Below are 22,598 nucleotides of genomic sequence, written 5' to 3' on the forward strand. Positions count from 1 at the left end.
TGCTGCGGTGACAGCGTCACACTCTGTGGGATGCTGCAGCGTATGAAGGAGCTTTAACACCTTTGATCCCTGTTGTTGGTGCAGACAACGTTTCGCTTAACTTTTGAAAGTGCTATATATTATGTGTCAAGTGTATATTAAGATATGCAGAGTGTTTTTAATGATAGCACTCACTTTCAGTTTATTCTCTTACTGGAATTTATATTATTACAAAGTAGCTCAGATTAATCTGAGTGAAGCTGCAACAGTTTCTACAGCCTGATTATAAATGCAAAATGAAGTTTAAATGAAAATAAAATTGAAAAAAAACATTAACAATTGTATCTTTAATGTTTTAAAAAAATAATATAAGTGATTTAGTGTACAAACATCATGCTAACTTACATAAACAGATGCACAAATATGCATGAAACATTGTACAAGGCTGTGATGTACATCATTATTTGTGATTGAGTCCCTAGCTCATATTTACTGCATACTCCAATAGTATTGTACGGTTTTGGAATTGTTTTGTTTTCTCAATAAAAGACAAATCTTTTGGATATATAAGTTTAAACAGGTAGTTCTACTTGGGGTCATATGATTTAGATGCCACATTCATGCCAAGGACATGTGTGCATGTCTAAGGCTGGACAAAGCAGATACACACTCTGAGTCGTGATTAGCTGTCATCCAGTTAGGTGGAGAAAAGCTGGGCAATTGTTGGAGGTTAACACTTGGCACTGTTAGATTTGGTACTTTGGGCATTTGGAGGTTGACATTGGGCAGGGTGCTTGTTATGCTTCTGTGAAGAGAAACAGAATAAAAAAAAACAGGAAACAGAGATTTTGTGTCAAAGCAGATGCAAATGAGCTATGAAAAGCAACAGGCATTATATAGTACATTTAAAGGTACAATGTGTAGAATTTAGTGATATCTAGTGTTGAAATTTCATGTTGCAGCTGAACACCCCTCACCTCACCGTCTCCTTCCAAACATGATAAAGAACCTGTGGTAGATTCAGTTTTCATAAAAACTCAAAAGGTGTTTAGTTTGTCCAGTCTGGACTAATGTAAAAAACATGGCGGCCTCCATAGAGAGGACCCCCTTGATGTAAATATTAAGTATTTAAATATAAAGGGCCTTTTCTGGGGTAAAGAAAACTACAATTCATATAATTTAGATGAAATGAACTAGTGAAAACATCATGAGGATTATTCTACATTAAATGTCTGCCAATAGTTCCCTTTCACCTAAATCTTACACATTGGACCTTTAAGTCAGACCTTTATCAAAGATTTGGCAGCATCTCCAAATCCAACTTTTTCACACTTTTTCAACATTCACAAGGACCTTCTGTATTCATGGTTATAACTAGGTATGATACAAAACTTCAGTATCTTTGATAATGAGGAAACTACAAAAAAAAGATGTTTTATTAAACAGTGTGGAACAGCGTTGTTGAAATGAGCATAGTAACTCTGGGGATATGAACATATGGTACATGAAGTGGTAGAGGCAGAATAAAAATACAATGAAGAAAAACAAACAGACAGAGAGAGAGTTATAGATACGGCCACCGGCATGTGTCTGCTTTGCATCTTACTGTTGGATGAAAACACAGATTCTTCAAGAAACCAGGTGAATTTGATACATAACCAGCATATTCAATGTCTAACACTGTCTACAGCATCATCAGATATCATTAAACACACATGGGTCTCGGAAGATGCAGGTGTCTGTCATTGTGCGATTGTAGCGTCGGTGTCCAATCAGTCACACAAAGTGAGTTTTACATTCTTTACATTCTGCTTCGTATATTTATATAGATGTTTACAAAAGCATCTCATCACTGATTTCATTTGTTTTTCACTCTCTCTTTTACAAATACAAATATTTTCCAGCTAACAGTACAACCCCTGTGATTATGCTTAAAAAAACTTTCGGCAAATCTTCCTGCAGACCACTTCAGGGTCTGAGATACCCTAGGCTGTCTTTCACACACAGCTGCTTTAAGATCTTCTCACAGATAAAGAGTGATCTTCCAGTCAGACTGTGAAAGCAAGAGCTTCAGTGTTTTCTGTCCATGGTTGATTTTGAGTTTCAGCTTTGGATCATTTCCTACTGCAGCAACCAGCCTCGTTTTATTTTCGATTTCTTGACATTTGCATCCAGAATTTTTGTGGAATCCACTCCTCCACATGTTTTCTGTGCCACAGGCTGCCACACTACCCCACAGAATAATATCTCCAAGTTTAAAATGCTTCTTTTTTTCTCCAAACCAAGCATCTCTGGTGACTGTGGTCAAATAGCTGAATTTGAACTTCATCTGTCCACAGAACCTGTTTCTGGAATTTTCTTGTTTATCCAGATATCAAGGCTTTAATGTTAAGGTCACAAGTAAGGTTTTGTTCAGTGAACTCTTCCATGCTTTTCTTGGCCTTCTACATCTTGTCTTGAAGCCTCTCTTTAGCCTTCCCTGCTTTGAAAGCGTCAGTAATCTTATTTTGTCGGGTCATGGTCCTCAGGTTGAGTGTTACCACAAGGTTTGAAGAATCCGAAGCCATTTTCCAGGGGAGAGTTTGGCTTTCACACACTCACAGCACAGTTGGAGGTTTTCTGCACTGTGTTTTCACAACAGCAACAAATCCTCCACATTATTCAAGAGAGACACAGAGCAGCCGGGTGCAGCAGATCTCTCCACAGCGGAGAGCACATCAAGAGTGCAGGTTTTATCACCACAGACTCTTTTAACATCTTCGTCTGTGTCTTCCACAGGTGTGATGCCAACTTTTTCTCTGATAGATGTTTGTTTTGTATTTTGTTTTTTTCATTTTTGGGGTGAATCCAGTGGGGGATCCCCTGCTGTGCTCACACAATGAATTCTCCTGAATTTCTACAAACTTTACACTCGGAGGCATGTCTGAGAAAGTCATCTGATATTCCAGAGCCTCTAGGACATTTGTGTTCACATATTCACCTCCTATGGAGAAAATTAAGAGGTGAATCATGAAGAGAGTATGTTTTTATGTATATTCGAGTTTTTTGGGGGAATTTTAATTTGTCCTGAACTTGGTGTTTGGACTTTTCTATAACTGTTGCCCTTCTTTGGGTCTCAGTTCAGTCACTTTATTGGAATCCTTGTGTTGTGTCATTTCCTTTTTTATTTTGACCTTCACTTTTTGTGCAGATCCTTCAGAGAATTTTGCAGCAGGTGTTGGCTGACTCCTCCTCTGCTTCTGCACTGGGGTTCCCTAGTCACCGGCCCAGCTGACACTGTGTGTCTTGTGTCCAATCAGCAGACCAATTGACCTCTGTTCCCACTCGTTCATCGACAGGCTGGTCGACCTCGGTTTCTGATAAGCCTTGTAATTGCTTTTCTCACTTCATACTTAACAATGTCTAACTTTCCCTGTGGTGCCCAGAAGAGGGTCTTAACCGGCTGACTGAAGGTGTAGTAGTAATTAAGAATGAACTAATCAAGAATCAGAAGAATCAGAATCCATGCTATATCCGTACAAAGATATGCAGAGTGAAACTACTCTAGGAAGCTACAGTAGCTGAGGTAAAGTGAATTAAAAGCATCCTTACTTGACAGGTTCCCAGGATTCTCTTTCAAAGCCTCTGTGAATGGACTGAGCGATGGAGGACTCCATCAGGTCCACGTATCGTACCACCAGGGGGGCGTACAGGTCCTGCAGGTGTTTGTGAAACTTCCCGTTGCACATGTTATCTAAGAGAGGGAACAAAGAAGCACACTTGACCACAGACAGTGCCAGGTGAGCGAGTGTGGGATTGGGTTTGTGATTCGAGCCCACATGGTTAAAATGTACATTCAATAAACTGATCTGTTTCCAAATCATCTAGTGAGAGATGTATTTTTTGGTATGCATTACTGTGTACACATGTTGATGCCGACAAAACCACAGGAGGTAAAGGCCTGTCTACACAGAGAGACAGTTCAGTCAGATGTTCACAACATGAATAGACACTTAAAATGTATTCAGCGTGATACGTCACATTTCACTCAAGATTTTAACATCAACAATCCAAAGGGGATTTTTTTATACTTTTTTTCATACTTTCAAATGTGTATGTGCTTCTCGTATTATGAGATAAATCTGAAAAGCCATGAGATGATTAACCGAGAAGCCCTGTCCTGGATGGTGATAATAAACAAGAGTTGGTGTTTGTGGCTGACTAGCTCTTCATTAGCAGGAATGACACAGTGTATTCTCTTTTCAATCTCTCCAGACAAAAGGTCGGCGTCTCAGGGTGTTTCTAAATTCAACTCGTCACACACATTTCCCCCAGTCTCCGCCGGCTCCCAACTGGTAAAAAGGCAACACTGACAAAGACCACAGGAGATAAAATGGAGGCCAGTGTGTGCTAATGTGATGCCTCACGGCTCCATGCAGTGTGTCTGTTTTTCCTCTCCCTCTCCCTCTTTGTTTTTCTCTCCCCCTCTGAGCATGTGTGTGTTTGTGTTTGTGTGGTGCTGGCATTCGAGTCAAGGTCACTGATACACACTAGGTGCAATGTTTGTTGTGCTCCCTGATTGCCACTCTCCCAATTAGCCACTTGAGCGGCTGCTGTCCACTTGGATGTGTTGTGTCCAGGAGTGTGTTCCCAGGGCTCGCTCTGGCCCAGCTACCACTGCTTTAGACATCATTAACTCCTCGAATGGCAGCCCGACTTTGGCGCCTGTCTAGTGCCAAGGCTATTTACTGCTACATAAGTGCACCGCTGTGGGGCAACAGCGCAGATGACCTTCTGTGGAAAAGATGTTCCCATGATGTTGTGCTTTGCCTTGCTAAAGTGTGCACTTGCTACGCTGTTTGGGCGATGGGGGTCTCTGTTGGGTCTTCACTTGGTATTGATGATGGTTTGTTTAGTAATGAACCTCTGGTGATACTGCTACACAGTAGCAGTGGGCTGAGGCTTTGTTTGATGACGGTCAATCAGAAGAGGAAGGATGGTACACTGGATTCATTGTCTCCATTGTCTCCACTGATTTCACAAATAAGGCTCAGGTTAATAATCATGACTTGTACCACTGTGGGACCCTGACGACATGTTATGTGAACTGAAAGGTGGAGAAAGATAAAGGTGAAGAAATAAGAATTTTGAGCTTGACCTCTACTACAGCATCACAGTCAGGAAGTCACAATCTCTGCTGGTTTGATTTGTCTCCAAAGTTTAAGTATCATATATGTGTGAGAAATTATGATACATTATTTACTTTGTGCAAAAATCTATTCCGACACTAAAGAGCAAATCTGAATTAACCGTATTTGATTGGCACAATGGAGAGAATGAGAGAGAGAGAAAATATGAGCGAGTGTGCAGCGTTCTGACACAAGGCAAGAGATTGTGTAAGTATAGAGTAAAAGTGAATGAGAGCTGTATATGTAGACACTAATATGGATGATGGTAAACACTCAAATACATTAACTGAGCACAGAATAGACTTTTATTTGCTCAAACAAATATGTTCTTTTGATATAGTAGTAGTTTGATGGTAAAATATATTCTGTGTTCCAAATCTCAAATTGCTTGCTCAGAAACACATTTAACACCATACAAATACCCCAAACAGTGTATATACAAAATTTGGTGTAACTGTGGAGGAGTCTGAATCTTGCCAAATAAGAAAGACACAAACATGTTTGTCATTCTCAATCAAAATTTTCACAAATTGTGTTGGTTTGTTTTGTCACAGCCTCATTTTATTTAAAACTGGTATAAAAGTGTAAGATGATTTCAAATTGCCTTTAAAATATAGGATTTTTTTAACAATCAAACCAAAACCCAGGAAGTAAACATCAGTTCAGAGTGCGTCTATCTATCACATTCACGTGCTCTGTCCTATACATCAAGAACACCAGATGTGCATGAATCCAACGCTGAGAAAAAGTCAAGATCGAACTGACCATTTCCTCCTGAGTGATGATGTAAGAAACTTCAGTGACCACGCTTGTGAGAGACAATAAATGTTCTGTTGGTTTTAACTTTGCAATGGATTTTTTTAACAATAGAAATTTAAAACAGCATAAAGCTTTATCTTTCCATATCAATACAGGATTTATTGAAAAGGAATGGTTTCAGAGAAAGATCAAAATGATGCTGACCACCAAAAGTTGCTCCACAGTGTGTGCAGCTCATTTATATACTGCTTTTGCTGGTGTCTTGCATTACAGCTTTTTGTAGCACAGATTATAACACACAATAAAATACACATAGTCACTCGGTGCCTGTTTTTAATCACCACTGTGTTATTGCTAGCTGCTGTAACTATGTCCATTGCTATGCACTTCAGTAGCCATTTTCACACAACAGACAATACGTAGCAAAGAAATGGCCAATTTGAAGACGCTAACAAGTGAGCATAACAAGCTCTTTGCAGTCATCTGTGCTGAGCTGAATGAATGGCCGGCGCTCTGCCTTCTCCTTGACTCCTGCCTGACAAACTGAAAAGGGGAAGCATTCCCCAGGGACAATTAGCACCCTGCAGATTGAGTCCACATTGTAACAGTGTATCCTTTACAGCACCACGGACAGCTCCACAGTGTTCCTGCAGGCAAGTGTGAGCAGTTCATTAGAGAGATGACTGGCCTGCAGCAACCAGCAGCATCAAGACCTGACTATTATCTTCAGTTAGACACTCTTGTCTCTGCTCTCGCACGCACACACACACACACACACACACACACACACACCGCTCCAGGCCTAAAGTAGACGTCTCGTATAGACAGGAATGTTTTCAGAGACATTTGAGGGACATTTGAAGTATGCAGTCAACAGCAGTTGTACACCTTCATTAGAATTGTTGGTTTTGGTTGTTGATTATAAAATAGAGCTGAGTGATACAAATTGCATAAACCCTGATGAAGAGTTAAACTGAAAAACTGTAAAGTATTTTAAGGCCCATGTGTCACCCTTCTGTCTGTCAGAATAGAAATGTTTCTATTTCAATGAGTCCAACACAGGCTGTATTTCAGCTTGTGAAATACGTTGCGCTGTGTGCTCATGAATATGAGTATCTTTACACTACACTAACCACAGTGATTGTATGTTGGATTCTGAGCACTGCTAAAACATGTACAGCCAGTACTGTGCATCCTGTCCTTACAGAGCTGCTGCTGATGCTCCGCTAACACGCTGTTCATGCTTCACATCCTGTCTAGTAGCAGTGCAAAAGCAGGAGACATCACAGAAACAAAGCTACTGCTAATCATTCATAGGACAGTCTTTTAGGAATGTACCACTTTTAAAAAATAGCAAAGTGAGTTGGATGAATCAATGAAAATAATGATATTTAGACATTAAAAGTTGAATAGATGGAAGAGAAAAGTGCTCAGCAGAAAACGTGTAATAATGAGCTGCTAAAGAAAAATGAGATGGAGGTGAAATAAACCCTGTTTGTTCATGCAGCGGATGATATATTGCCAAACAAGACTCAGCTATGACAGAAAACACATAGCTGAAAGATATTGGAAGGAAAATCTGAGTTGGAATGTCATCTTTTGTAATGCCAAAAAATGCATGGTGTGGACACAAGTCCCTCATGTTTACCATTATGTAGGATTTGATTTAGCTATGTAGGTTAGACATGCTCTGACTCTTCTGCTAAGGATGATTGGGTTTAAGGGAATCTTCCATAACTTCTGTGATGAACAACTACATTTTTGGACATTGTTATAATGTCTGGAATTAATGCATAACTGGTCTAGAATGAGAGCAGGTGCAGCCGAATCCACAGAATGATACCACAGGATGTATACAAATGCAGATTCTTTGTAAACAATATGAAATGGTTGTCAACGTTGCGCCAACATTTTTACAATTATGCATGAATCTAAAACCCTGAGTCAGGCCTATCGACCTCCATGGTCCTTCCTCACTGATTAAAATCAACTGCAGCTATACTTCAGTCCCCTCACTGACTTGTATGTTTTGTGTCAATAGCTCATCACTCACAGTCCATCCTCAGGAAGTCGTTAAGCAGTTGGAAGAGAGGGAAACTGTCCCAGCTGTCCGGTGGCTGGACTTCAAGAGCTGCGTCCATGTCAGCGGAGTAGAGACACAAGAAGGTCTCAGCATGCTCCACCATCAGATCTGACCACCAGGCAAAGGCCTTCACTCAGAGAAAGGTAAAGACAGAGAAAAAGGTGCCAAAATACAGGGAGTGGAGGAAAATCAAGAGATTGAGAGGGAAAGAAATGAGATCAATTAGACGAAGAGGACATATAAGTGCTCCCCAATGGGAAGGAATTTACAGTTCACAGTTTAAATCTCATTTAGCATAAACACAGAAGATGTTAACCCCACTGATCCATTGCAAAGGTTCATGGCTTTCTCTCACATTTCACCATATGAGATCCAGAAGTTGCCTCAATGACTTCACTGAACGGTCTCCAGGGTAGGATTCTTCACAACTCAAACAGCGCTTGGGCACGGAAGAATCACACACTTTTCTGTTGGCCCACAGAGGAAACAGCAGCAGCTCCTCAGCAGACGTGGCAGGGAGCTACTTAAACACTCACCCGCTGCTCCTTCAGTGAGTCAATCAGAAAAAGGAGCCAGCGAGCTGTGCCGCGCTCAAAACTCCCCATCAAACAGACACAGTGAAGTGACTGTGCAGGGACCGGTCTACTCTCATGCACATCAGAAACACTCGCTTCTCTCCATGCACCTCCACTCTTGCCAGGCCTCTTAAGAGGGACCCCTGAGGATCCATGGTGTTTGCTCATTCACATCAAGCTGTCAACGCTGTAATGTGAATGTACCCATGGGCTTACGTGGTGGTAGGTGTGGAGGGGGTGGGGGGGTCATGCACTTGCTATGAGAGTTCTGCTCTTGGTGTTGGGTAGTTTGGCGAGAAGGTGCATCCAGCCAGTGGCCCTCATGTAATCATCATTTATAACTGCCAGGCTGTTGCACTAGTGTTGATACTCCAGTCACAGAAATAAATCATAAATTAGTCAAACTTTAAAATGGTGTCAGGATGAATAATAAACCTTAACAGGTATTTTAAAAACATTTGACACATCATTCACCCCCGTACTGTCAATACAAACTGATTTAGAACAGATTTAGAATTTGAACTCTTTTCTAGGTCGCGTCACCATTGGCTAACAAGAAGATGTAGCATATTGGCTTAACATTAAGTCAGACACAAACTTGGGATCATGTTGTTGTCTTATGTCTTTAATGGCCACTAAAGCAAACAGATGTCCAACTAATGTCTTTTTTGTTGTTATAAGATCATTAAGAACAAATTCACCATGTTCCCTCATGCTCAGTTATAAACATTAATAATTTCACAAGGAACAAAACAACTCGGAAACTTTTGCTTCACCATCACTGATAGAAGCAGCAGAGACTTTGGGATTTAAACTACACGCTTGATGTTTTTTTTATAACAGGGAAGTCTGACCTTTTGTGTCTTTCATACTGTTTATGTAAAAGCTACCAATAGAAAATATTTTATTCAACATCGATACTTTTATTTTCATGCTACTTATGAGTGTTGGTAGTTAGCTTGGATTACCAGAAAGACTCAAATATTGTACAATGGGTCAAGACTATGGAAGCATGGACACTTTTAGCAACATAAGCTCCATGAGGATGCCCCTAATTAAATTATTTGGTTTTATTCACTACCACAAGGAAGTATGTTTTAATTGTGGGCCATTCCCACATGTGAAGTAAACAATGTGAAAGACTCCAGGTGAAAATTGGTGATTACATGAGAGGCACGAAATGGGACCAGAATTACCAGAATTAGAGCCAAATAAGTAAAAATCAATAGAAGCTGCCTTGAATCGGGATAACCTTTAGGTCTGAATGTGTCTACATTATGAACTGACAATAAATAAAAACACTGGAATCAAGACCAATATTTGCCAGAGTTGGACTAAGGCTAGTTTACAGATGTGCTCACGTCAGCTTTTTTTTTTTTCTTTCCCGCAGCATAGCATGATTCACTGAATTACATGGGGTGTGATAATGTGAACTCCGAGCATGCCTCACATTCTCTCCATCGCGGCTGCAGAAGGATCCAATGGAGATGGAAAGGAATGTGTTTCTTTAAAGGGAGGAAAGGTGACATAACATCCTCCCAGAGTTTTTTTACTGGACTGCAATAAATGACATATGACTAAACACAGGAATCAGATTAGCATATTTAGGGATGATTTGGGGTAGACTCATAGAAAGCAACGTACAGAGTTGTACAGGGTACAGAGTTGTACTGTTTGAGCCAATTAGAAGCAAAAGTCTGAACTCTGGACTTTGTTTTCTTAGAGCATAAGTTAATGGGTCCAACAAACACATTGCCTAAGTGCTTGTGTGTTCCTCATCAGCAAAGGCAAAACTGTTGCTAGCTTAGAAGCTAACAAGCACTGCCACAAGCACTTCATTAGCAGTGATCACAAGCTGAAAGGGGTTTTAGGTCATTGTTGAGAAGGGAAACATTACTGATCCTTTGCAACAATAGCCATGTTATAAAGTGCATGCACAGGACTTACAGTAAGGGAAGGGTAGGAGACGGGGCACATGGCACTGAAACATTCACATACCTCTTTTCCCTGTTCAAACATTTCCCCGCAAACCAAATAAGTCAGTGAAATAAAAGCAGAGAGGGAGTCAATTTTGTTTTGTTTAAATAGCAAAGTGACAAAAATGTGATTTACAATAATGTATGTACATTACACAGCATTCACAGCAAAATCACACAAAGATGTTTAAACGCTTTCTTCATGTTTGCAGCTCGTTGAATTCATCTTCTGAAAGTAATCCTGAGATCCACTGTAAGTATTTTAATCATTTTAAAAACTGAACTGAGACAAAGGTAATTATATTCTATGAAAACGAATGAGGTTGCTGAAGTCAATGTCCCAAATATTACCTGAACTCTGTGACTGATGGATCTGATGTAGTTAAATTCTCCCTTCTGACAGTGTACTCTTCACTTAATCTGGTATTCTACCAAACAAAACAAAAAAATGTGTAGCATTAGGCTAACATTGTAGCGTAAAGTATATAACTAGATTGTTTTTCTCTTTTTTCCCCTTTTAATTTGAGAAAACCATAAGCTCCCATGAGACTTGCAATTTTGATTCTAGCAGTGACTTCATTTGGATTTAAATCAGAGTACACTGTCAGCAGGACGACATCTTTTGACATCTCAATGACCATTTCAGGTCATTGTAGGTGTGTCTGGACAGGTTCCACAGACTGTTACTAAAATTATACTGACTTCATACCAAAAAAACTCATTCAACTCACTATGGACCAATGAAATGTGTCTATGAGACACTAACAGGTGTTAAACTGACAACATAAAGTGGAGAAAAGAATCCACATAATATGTCACTCATTAGGGGCGGAGCTGTGGTCCTCTAACCAGAAGTCAGCGATGCAAACCCAGTCTTCCTCAATCCGCATGCCCAAATGTCCTTTCCCTTGCTCATAAAGAAAATGCTGCACATCGATGAACTGTATGAATGTGTGTGTGAATAGGTGAATGGCAAAAACTGTACTGTAATGTGCTTTGAGGGGTCATCTAGATTTCATAAATACAGAGCATTCACCATTGAATGCATTTTTTGATGTCTCACTGCTTTATTTTTAATGACTAGGTATTTGCAGTGTTTTCTTATACCTCCAAATATGTTTATGCAATACTGCTCAATAATCTAACACACCCTTCTGTTTTGCTGAAAACAAAAAATATACACTAGTTGTTAATTGTATGACTGTGGACATTACATTGCTGAATTAAGTCTTAAAAATGTCTTAACAGTGTGAATGTTCTGTAACTAAACTGCTTACTTGTTTAATCTCAGGCAAATGTTATGCCTTTATTTAATGTATTTATTGTATTTAATGTTTTTACTTATGTCTGGTTTGATGCAGCAGCACCCATAATCCAAAACCCAATACAGGATCCTTAGCCTCAAGTCACCTGAGAAACACTATATGATGGTGTTAGACCCATTTTTTTTAATGTAGGATGGAATGAAGATTTTTCTCAATATGGTTTGCTCGTGTGAAAGCTGACGGATCTCAGTGACATATCAATAGATGAGACAGCTTGTGGAGGGATGACCCCAGCTGCTTTCAATAGCCCCACTTTTTATCATTACCAGCCCATACTGCCCTGAAACTACAGGCCTGTGAGTGTGTGTGTGTGAGAGAGAGAGAGAGAGAGAGAAAGAGAGAGCAGATGCATACACATATGCAGGCACACGTACCTCAGCATGGTGTTCCTCATTTTGCTGAAGGACCTCAATCACCAGCTCGGCCAGGCGGATGGTGTCCTCCAGCTTTTTGGCAGGAGTGACTAAACGCCCTACATTCTCTGGAGCATAAAGGTCAAAGGTTAGCATTGGTAGCCTCCACATTCGATCAGTGACTCTTCTTTCTTAAACTGACACTTTATGCATGCAAACGAAAGTACATATAAACAGATTTTTTTTTACAATTTAAAAAAACCCCCATTTCTTTAGTTTTTTAATGCAGTATTTATAAGGCTACACAAGTCAACGACATGCATGCTATCCTGCTTACTCCCAAACACAGGAGCTAAAGGATTAAGCCACTCACAACTTTTGGATATAGTTGCTGCCTCATAAGTGATCCTTAGTCCAGTCTATAGCCTGTTCCTAAATCACTGGGACAATCTCATGGTCATATTAAAATTAAAATAATTAAATATCAACGTATTATAATTAGGGCTGGGTATCAGAGATGGATGCATTGTAGTCTAAAAACTGAGTTGTGTTAAAATAAATCATTTTGTTAACTGCCTGCTATATTTTCTTAAAGCCACATTTACCTGCTACATTTAACACATTGCTTGTTCTACCCAGCCCTAGTTATACCATGATACCAGCTCCATTACATTTTTGATGTAAACACTATTCCCATGAGTGCCAAGGTTGGGTGGCAGGAAATAGTGATTCTCTGTGGTATGTAGCCATTGAATCACGTGTCAACAGCAATGATGTCATCCAGAGAGAACGTGGCTATGATGAGGGATGAAAACAGCATGTACATTGAACACTCATCATGCAATGATGTGGTGGGTATGTTGTGCTGATTTCCACAGAATCTGACCTTTTAGGTTGTGAGGCTGCATCTCATTGTGTTTATGAGTAAATGTAAAGAGCATTTCATGTAATTTTGACTTCCACAACATGCCTGTTCCAAGAGAGAACCCAAATTATACCATGGCGAGTGCACTTGACTCTGATCACTTGACAGATGCCTGCTGGCAGTGACTAAACATGGGTACATTTAAATTAGCCCAGCTTTATTTTTGGCCATGATATACGCATGATAATGCACCTCAAAGCTATCTGATATAGAAGTTAATGGATTCTGCATTAGAAATACCATGATACAAAGCAGAGTGCTTCCATTTCATCCATTGTCTTCATGTATCAGACACCAAATTCTGCGTTATCACTCGCAATAGAGCAGCAGGAACCTTTGCAATGAAGCCTTAAATGGTGAGGGTCTATAAAGGGAAAAATCACTCAACTCAACTCACTGAGATTGGAACATTTGAATGGCCATGAAAACCATTGTACTCAAAGCTACAAAGCATTTTACACACAGGAGAACTCAACTGAATTGTTTTGGTGTTTGAATATTTTTTACATAATTCCAGATGCAACGTTGCATTGTTTTGTTTCTGTCTGCAGCACTGATGTGTTATGAATATGCTGCAATCTGTAGAAAATCTCATTATGTAAAGTATTACACTCATTAACCAGGAAGATTCCACCAGACAATATTTTGTTAGGTAACATCTAGTGGCCATAGGGATTTAGACAAAGGAAGATTAGGTGGCCATTTGATGTATTATACATAGTAAGAGGAAGAGATTGAGGAGACAGACAAAACGTCCTGTGTGGCACTTATGGTAAATGTTGTTTCTTATACAAACATTGGTTCCACAAACGTAGTTACTTTTATTGGTGTAATTGTGGTGACTGAGGACCTCTAACCTCAACAAGGCACTAATCCATATGATCTTTTCCTAAACATGACAAAGTTATTTTAACTTACTTAACTTACAGTTCCCATTTTGTGGGACTCAGCATTGACTGTTGCCCAATGCACAATGTCAAGCAATCGAAAATAAATGATAAGGAGAAGCCTGACCAACCTCAAAAAGTGGCGATCATCATAATCACCATCATCATGGCCATCAGACTTCCGACCTCGCTAAAGAGAATCAGTTCAAGCCATTGCATTAGAGAGGTTTGTGTGCTAGATATTGATATCAATACTAAACATTTAGTATGACCCTCCAAGGACACTATCAAAACTGAAATGCTCCTTGACAAGAAAAAGCTTTCCAACTCCTGCTTAAACTTTAGAAGTTATTCCAAGCTATTCTTGGTCGAACCTCCTCTATGAGACATGCTGCTTTTAAGAAGATCTTAAGAGATTTAAGAGGCTCATTTTCCAAACATCATGCTGTTTTTTTTATCTACTTGTCTGTGTTTTGTTCTCTCTTGTCCAACAGTATAACTATTGTGTTTGTGTGTGGATGTCATGCTCATTATGTTGAGTAAGAACACATCCACTTGAATCGGCCTTGTCAGTCATGACTGTGTTGAGCTACTTCACCTACTAGCAGAGCTCTTACCGCCCATTGAGGATGTGCACAGCTCAGCAGGATGATGGGAGATTGTCTGGTTAAGCTTAAATCAAGCTAGCATGGCTGAGAGCTTTTACAGAATGGAACTTTATACTGGTTCAAAGGGGGATTGCAAAGTTATATCTTCTACTTTAGTCTTGCATACAAATATATTGTCCAGCACTTTCATTATTCAAGTCAGATGTCCTATGTTTTAAGACAGACTTGAAAATTGTGAACATATCTTCTAACCAAAAGCTGTGGTATTGATGGTGATGGCTAAACACTGCACTACAATGTGTTTTCGTTTAGTGACACAGCAATAGCATTAAAGAAAAAAAGAAAACTGGGGCAGCCACATCAACCTGGCCATGCAGAGAGAAATGGGGAAAAAATGTTCATTTTGATTGTTTAAATGTATTAATCTATTATTTAAAGAGCAATAATAGTTCCTAAAAATACTCAATATAGTGTATCTTAGTTTTGTGCCCTTCTCCAAGAAAAGGCTGGGTCTTAGATTAAAATGCTGTAAATACCAGTCATGCAAACATTTTAAAACCATGCTTGGTTGCTTGCACTTTGCCTCTGTCGAGTAATTTATCTGCTGAAGCTGTTTTCACTGGTGATTAAATAAATAAATAAATCATCAACTCATTCCTTCTCTTCTTTCATATTTTGTCCAAGTTAAAATACTTAAGCTTATTACTGTCAATATGCAGTTGAGTCAAATGTTTGCTATTCCTGCAAAACCTACTCAGTGTCAATAAAGGTTCCATCTCCATTGAGATTCAGAGTAATGAAAAACACCACATGGGGAGGGGGGCACTTATGCTGTCACAACATTCCTGACACATGTCCTGTAGAGTTTCTCTGCCTTTGCTGACCAATGCAACAGGAAGATTGTGACAGGGTTTATGGTGGTATGATTTAAAGTAGACTGGATGTTTTCTGGTCAGGAACAGCAGAGGTTAGGCATACAGCACAACGTCACCTGGATCCTTCAGTTTTTTCTGAGATTTATCCACTAAGTAAGAGTTCAATTTTAAGAAAAAAAGAATGGGTTGCAGGGATGGACAGAAGATAAAGAGAGAGGAGAAAAAGAGAGTCGGGTAGAGGGTGTCAGAAATAAAGATAAATGTTAGATTGACTCTTCAGTATCAATCCATTTGGCATATAACAGCAGTCTCTAAACCACAGGGTACTTCCTCATTTTACTGTATAGGAAGAAAATATCAGAAGATCAAACAAAAAGAAAAACACAAAGAATCTTCACTTAGACCTAAAATCCAATATGGGAAAAAGCATAAATATCTGTTAAAATTCTACATCAATACCAACATGAACAGGTGCTTTCATTCAAAAACTGAGGCATGTTCACAATGAAAATGTGGGACCTTTACACATGTAATTTATAAAGATGTTTCACTCAAACCACAGAGAACTGACTAAATTACCCTTAAATAAATACAGGATGTGGGTGCCCTGATTGAATGTATCATGCCCTCAAACACTTCAGAGTATTTACACACAAGCAAAGTAAAAATGCATTCAAGTCACAGACAGATAAAGAACAGGTATTTTGGGCAAGACATACAACAAACTCACAGAAAGATCAGAGCATGTTTGGCGTTTGAAATATATCAAGAAACTAGAACAGCTTGACTTTTAGACTTAAACAACAGGTACAAACCTACAAACACACCAATGCAAGGCAGAAATGAAAGGTTGCTTGTTATGGTTGGATGTGCTGGTTTTAAGAGAAAAATCAGAGTGCAGAGGTGGTGGTGGTGGTGGGGGGGGTAAGGCTGGGGAATGAGGAAGGTACTCACGAATGGTTAAATCCATCACTTGAGACGCCAAGCAGAAGACAGGGTGCTCATACATCTCTCTCTTTTTCCCTATAGAGAAAGAGGGTGGATACCGAGGCATGCGAGAGGCCAGGGTCAGAGTGGATGAGCACAGAGGTCACTAGGGTTAGACTGATAGGAGGTTTTCAAGGCCCATGTTTGGAATTTTTGTGTTGCTAATAAGTAAATTATAATTTTATAATTGTCATTTGAACATATTAGCGTATTCAATTCAAATCAAAAACATTTCACAGGTGCCATATGTACCATTTTGAAATATGAATGAAATATTAGCCTGTTAATCATAATAGTGGAATTCTGAAACATGAAATAAAGTGAAATACAGAAAATAATTTGATTAACTCTGAGCCATATTTAGTGTATTATAACTAAATGAAAACAATATGTTAAAAGCAGAGAGTGCTTGTCAAATACGTCTCGATAAGAACCCAGCCCTTAAAAGATATAACTCTGTGCACCTCTAACTCTGAGAATACAGCCTGCAAAAGTCCTGTAGCCTGTCACTACTACAGCTAAGTTGGAGCAGTCAGACCACACCACTGTTCCCAGCAAGACCTCTACAACCAACTTTCACCTATGATAGTTTTTTCTCAATTGGAGCTTGTGACCTCAACCACACATGCATGACATCATGACTCAGTCAGGCATCCCAGTGAAGCAGGCCCCAGAGAAACAAGGAGATGCTGGCCAGCCAATACAATTACAGTAGCTGGGCTTCACCCACAGTGATGCTATGTTGGAGGGATGGAGCATACCCTCTCTACACAGGCTACTGAAACGATGGCAACATTTAAGACACGTACCCATTGCAACACATCCAAAACACACTTGACACCTTCCTGATTGTCCACACATTGGATCTTGCCTCTGGTTGTTGGTCAAACTGACAGCCAGAGCTTATCAAGGGAAGGTCTTCTGTACCAGACATGAATTGTTACAATGGAATTTCCTGCCATGTTAACGGTGCAAGGCTCTGGCAATATTCTAGAAGCTGATGGAATATGTCTTAGCTGGCATATAGTGGGAGATCAGCCTGAGCTACATGGTTGCACACTGCACATATCAGAAATGCTCTGGTAAAGTCATGTTTTTAATAGTCTACCCTAAGTCAGTCTGGTATCATACTGTCAACAGTTCGTCAAAGACACTGCAGTTACCCCCTCTATGCACTGACCAGAAAATACGACTGTTTCTTGGACAATGGAATGCCAGGCAGCATTCACTCTCAAGCAGCTAATCATCGTACCAGTCCTGGGTTACCCTGCCCGGTCCAATATGATACTGAACACGTAACAACAACAAGTAAAGGCAGCAGTATCATACTGTCACAATAAGTTGTAAGCTGTCTAAAACCAAACAGAACTATTGCACCACATGGCGAGAGGCAAGAAGACTTCACAACACATCTTTTGGTAGTACCTACTGGGGCATGCCTATAATTAGGGTACCAACCATAGCAGAAGGCTGACAAAATGAATGAGCCTGAGGCCAAGCACCTTAAGATGCTACAGTACGCATGGGAACCATCAGGGTTTGAGCCCCAAGTCCATTGCCTGGGACACATCATGGCACCTTTGACGGAGACAGTTTTGTATTTTGATTATAGCCGGTCAAGGCAGATGACCACCCACATTGAGTCTGGTTCTAGAGGTTTCTCTCTGTTAATGAGGGAGTTTTTCTCTCCACAGTTGCCAAAGTTCTGCTCATTGTGGGAACTGTTAGGTTTCTCTATATTAATAAGATTTTAAGGTCCTGACCTTCTATGTAAAGTGCCTTGAGATAATGTATATTATGATTTGGCGCTATACAAATGAAATTAAATTGAATTAAATCAAAAGAAAATTTCCCTTCAGCTGCATTTAATCTGGTACATTGTAAAATGGAAAAGTAGAAACTGAAGAATATATTTAAATTGATTATTGTTATGGCAAATGATTGATAAATCACAATTTTACATAAAGCACCTTTTACAACCTTTTTAACTGCATCAAATACTTCACGTATCTTTATTGGATGATGGTGACAGTCAATGTCATTCATTTTAATTGATAGGCCAAGTCGGCCAAACACCATATCAGTCTCCCCTTAGAGTTTACAGTTTCCAAGCTGTTTGAGAAGAGTTGGGACAGGTATCTGAGATTGTGCAAGTCAATAGAGAGAGTAAGATGGCCTCGCCCCTGTACTGTGACAAATAAATACCATAGTAAAGGCAGAATGTATCCATGCATGTGTGTTTGGGGTTCAAAATGTATGGACTGATGAGTTCAAATTAACCATTTGCTCTGCCAAGCAGAAGTAAATTCTGAAATATCATATTTTTCCCATAGGTCAAATAGCTTATAGTTTTGTGGTTTAATCAACATCACAATTCAGATACTAATGTTTATCTACCTGGCGTCTTCAGGGAGGTGATATCTTATTTACAGACATCACTGAATTGTCCATTTTAGGAAAAGTGCTTGTTTGCTGTTTGTTTCCTCTTTGGTGTATCTTAACTAGTTAGATAACCTCTCCTTGATCTGACTTAATTTATAGATCAGACACTACTTGGCTTTTATTAACAAGTGTTAAAACAAAAAGTGAAACTGAAGACAGTTAAAGTAAGCCTATCCAAGTTGACAAGTTGACTTTCAGGGAATAATAAGAGACAGCAATCTCATATGAATGCATTAATGCATTTACTGATATTTTCACTTTAAGCTCGACTTTGTTCTTAGCTAGGCTATACACATCAGGATCAATCTCTGTACTGCACACACAGGGATCAACCTTTTGAACTCTGTCTGATACAACAAAAGTTTAGAATCACAGACACAGTAAGATAGGTGAAAGTGAAATTTCAGAATCACAATAACTGTATGTAAGCAAAAACTACTATGAATAAATATACATTAATGACAATGCTGGCCTGAAGAAGCGACCACACAAGTGTTCTGACTCTGTTTGGGATAGAATGTTTATGATGCCTACTAAAGAACCATGCAACAGAAAAAAAGTTGAACTGCCACAAGGGGCCGTCCCATCATGTCTTGTCTATTGGCTTTCCTGTTTTCAAACAGCAGCAAATGAGAAGCAGCAAAAGCCAATAGACAGGAAAAAGAGAGGAGTGAGGATGGAAGTCATCAGAGAGCAAAGAAGAGAAAGGCGGACAAAATAAAAAGAAGGAGCATCACTTCAGCTACTAGGCAGACCAAAGAGGGAGACAGAGGCAGTATAGGTCTTAGCTGAAAAAGAAGCCTAGGCATGGTGGACGAAGTCTGCATAAATATTGAGTTGAATGCATTTTTACTTACTGTACATTTTTCAAAATCAGCTGAAGATAAGACATAGTACATAAGTACATAACATTTATCACTTCGATCAACTATCATTCAATTATGTGCAATAAAAACGATGATAAGATCTACTCTCTCTGCAGCTGTGAAGAAAAAAAATCATTATTAGAACTCTGCAGCAACTGGCGAAATGTAAGTTTGATTTACTAAAGTCAACCCCAAAGGATGAAATGAGAAGCTAAATGTTCCAATTTCAACTTGATAAATGTTTCTACTTCTTCTAACACCTCAAAAAAGTTATGTACACACACACACACACATATATATATATATATTATGTCACATCTGTAATCATCAAAAAAAGTTACTTTCATCAATGACCAATGTTATGTGGTAGTATATCTTACTATTGATTTACCCGTTTACTCCTTTTGAGTGAATATCCTACAGGTTCCATAAGTTTTACATTAATAGTGACATAATAAAACCAAAGTGCCCAACTGTATTCAGAAATCCTCTGAAATGTGCCTTTTATTTTAACATCTGAATCTCACTATAGCTCTACTTGACTCATCAGGTGTTGTCATATAAAACCATGCTGTTCATTAGTACAGTCGTACAAACACAGCAGAGCAGTGATGGTGTAGAAACCTACCTTCCAGTTTGGCATACTCTGAGAGGCGTTGGTAATTGACCAAGGCTGCCTGCTCCAGACACCTATGGATCACAGCTTTGACTTCTTCTTGTGGAGCTGGAGTAACAATATCTTTCATCAGAACCTAAAACACACAATTTTATTATCAGTTTAAAGCATACCATATCATGAAAAGACATGATAAATGAAGAAAAATATCAACATAAGACATAATTGGCTGGAGATGAAAGTTGGGACATGTCATAAATATAAGTATGGATTAAAGCCAACACATTTATTAGCTTCGCTGGTATTGACTGAGTTATCAGAGACAGTTATGGGCAGACAAAGGCATACTGCAAACAGGATACATCTGTTTATTAATCTACTTACACAATAATGGATAGCTTCATTAAAAAATTGCGTTATGCATCTGTTCATGAATAAAAATTACTTACCCGTTCAAGCAAGGACAAAGTGGCTTTAAGCGCCCCTTCTGGCCGTCCAAATGGAAAGCAGTACCTGTGGAGACAACAGAGTGGATTTTAATTTGAACCCTAGGCAGTCTTGTTTGGTATGGTTTTGCAAATGGTTGCAATTATACATTGATAGTTCCTACCTGAAATGTGTAATCTGGTTTTCCAGAAGCACACGTAGCCTCTCCTTGATCTCCTCAAAGCGCTCCTTCTCTTCTATGGTAACTGTGCCGATACCGTCAGGCCTGAAAAACAGCAGCGTTTTCAAGCAGTGGACGGGTCAGTCATCCCTCCGTGTGTCATTGATGAGGCACTGATTACCATCAAAGTGGTGAATATTTATGGATGTCAGTGTCTCAAATTAATTTTATCACAGATAAAGTCACAGTTTCAGAGTTAGGATAATGATGCAGTGTTGTAATGCCAGGTTCATGAAAAACAACAATAACTCAACAGTGCTGATGGCTGGAACATAGTTCAGGCCCAGGTGTTGACTATATTCTTATAGAATGTATAGAGTTCTTGGGAAAAAGTAGAATTACTCTCAAGGTGTTTTCACATTGGCTGTATAGTTCAAATCTATGTGCAGTTCACAGAAGAATTTGGTAAAAGCGACTTAAATCCCGAGCTTGGGGAAAGAAATTGGGTCTGATGAATCACTGTGGGAAAATTAACTTTACAAAGATTCAATACAGAAGAACTGTGTGCACTTAAAGGGATAGTTCACCGAAAAATGAAAATGTATAAATTATCTGCTCACCACTAAGCTGATGGAGGGGTGGGTGAAGTGTTTAAGTCCAAAAAACACTTTCGGAGTTTCAGGGGTTAACAGCGTTGCAGCCAAATCCAATAAAATTAAAGTAACTAGTGATAACTTATAAAAAAAGAAAAAAAGAAAAAAAAATAGTGATAACTTTAAATTTTTTTTAAAAAACAACAGAAAAAAACATGCTACTGTGATGTTGTCCAAGTGTCCATAAGACCCGATATTCAAATTTGACTCGAAACAGTGTCATTTACATCATGTTTTAAGCCTTAATTAGATTGGATTTGGCAGCAGCGCTGTTTACCCCTAAAACTCCAAGTGTTTTGTCACTTCCCTCACCCCTCCATCGGCATAGTGGGGAGATGATAATGAGTGAGTTTTGCATTGAGAAAAGGTGATGGGTTTGCTGGGTAATACATAGGTATCTACACACACTCTTTATTCTCTTTCAGAGATACTATCAGTGAATCAAAACTAATTAGCCCCACTCAGTTGATTCTTTTGTTATTGGACAGTGAAAACAGCTAATCGAAGCGTTCGTAACAGTATTGCATCATATTCTCCTCATTTCAATAAAGAGACAGCAATTACAGCTTCATAGGCAGGTGTGTGAATAAGTGTATCATAAGTCTTTTATCATTTTGACACGGTTGGGTCACGGTGGTGGAGTGTGAGCAGAGTGCATGTGACAGAAGAGGTTGGAGTGGTCACCATGACAGCATGATGAGAAGCAGAAGACACGACACTCTACCACTGTCTCTTTCAATCCCCGAACCCCCCACCACCACCCTCAACTGCCCCTCCCTTCAATATGTCATTTCAGCAGACAGTGAGACATTGCGCACACGTGTGTGTGTGTTTGCAGGTATCCTTGCTGCACTCCGTGAGTGCTGTGTTTGATTTCAAAGGGTACAAGTTTGCTCAACATCAGCAATGATCTC

At 39.4% G+C, this 22,598-nt stretch overlaps 1 protein-coding gene across 16 annotated transcripts in view; it reads right to left on the bottom strand.

Annotated features, from left to right (window-relative positions):
* cadpsa (Ca2+-dependent activator protein for secretion a) overlaps positions 1–22,598 on the bottom strand; it is a 159,830-nt gene that overhangs the window by 41,519 nt on the left and 95,713 nt on the right. For 7 of the 16 annotated variants that reach the window (XM_069513966.1, XM_069514038.1, XM_069514006.1 and 4 more), the window contains 8 exons: positions 21,035–21,136; positions 20,874–20,937; positions 20,437–20,560; positions 16,468–16,536; positions 12,240–12,346; positions 7,960–8,116; positions 3,571–3,712; positions 650–784 (listed from right to left, as the gene is read on the bottom strand). In XM_069513966.1, coding sequence (XP_069370067.1) covers positions 650–784; positions 3,571–3,712; positions 7,960–8,116; positions 12,240–12,346; positions 16,468–16,536; positions 20,437–20,560; positions 20,874–20,937; positions 21,035–21,136 — 900 coding nt within the window. Of the gene's footprint in view, positions 1–649; positions 785–3,570; positions 3,713–7,959; positions 8,117–12,239; positions 12,347–15,629; positions 15,663–16,467; positions 16,537–20,436; positions 20,561–20,873; positions 20,938–21,034; positions 21,137–22,598 lie in introns of all 16 variants that reach the window. The other 9 variants (XM_069514040.1, XM_069514016.1, XM_069513985.1 and 6 more) reach the window with 4 other exon arrangements.

Source organism: Paralichthys olivaceus, chromosome 2, assembly GCF_024713975.1.
Source record: "Paralichthys olivaceus isolate ysfri-2021 chromosome 2, ASM2471397v2, whole genome shotgun sequence".
NCBI lineage: Eukaryota > Metazoa > Chordata > Actinopteri > Pleuronectiformes > Paralichthyidae > Paralichthys > Paralichthys olivaceus.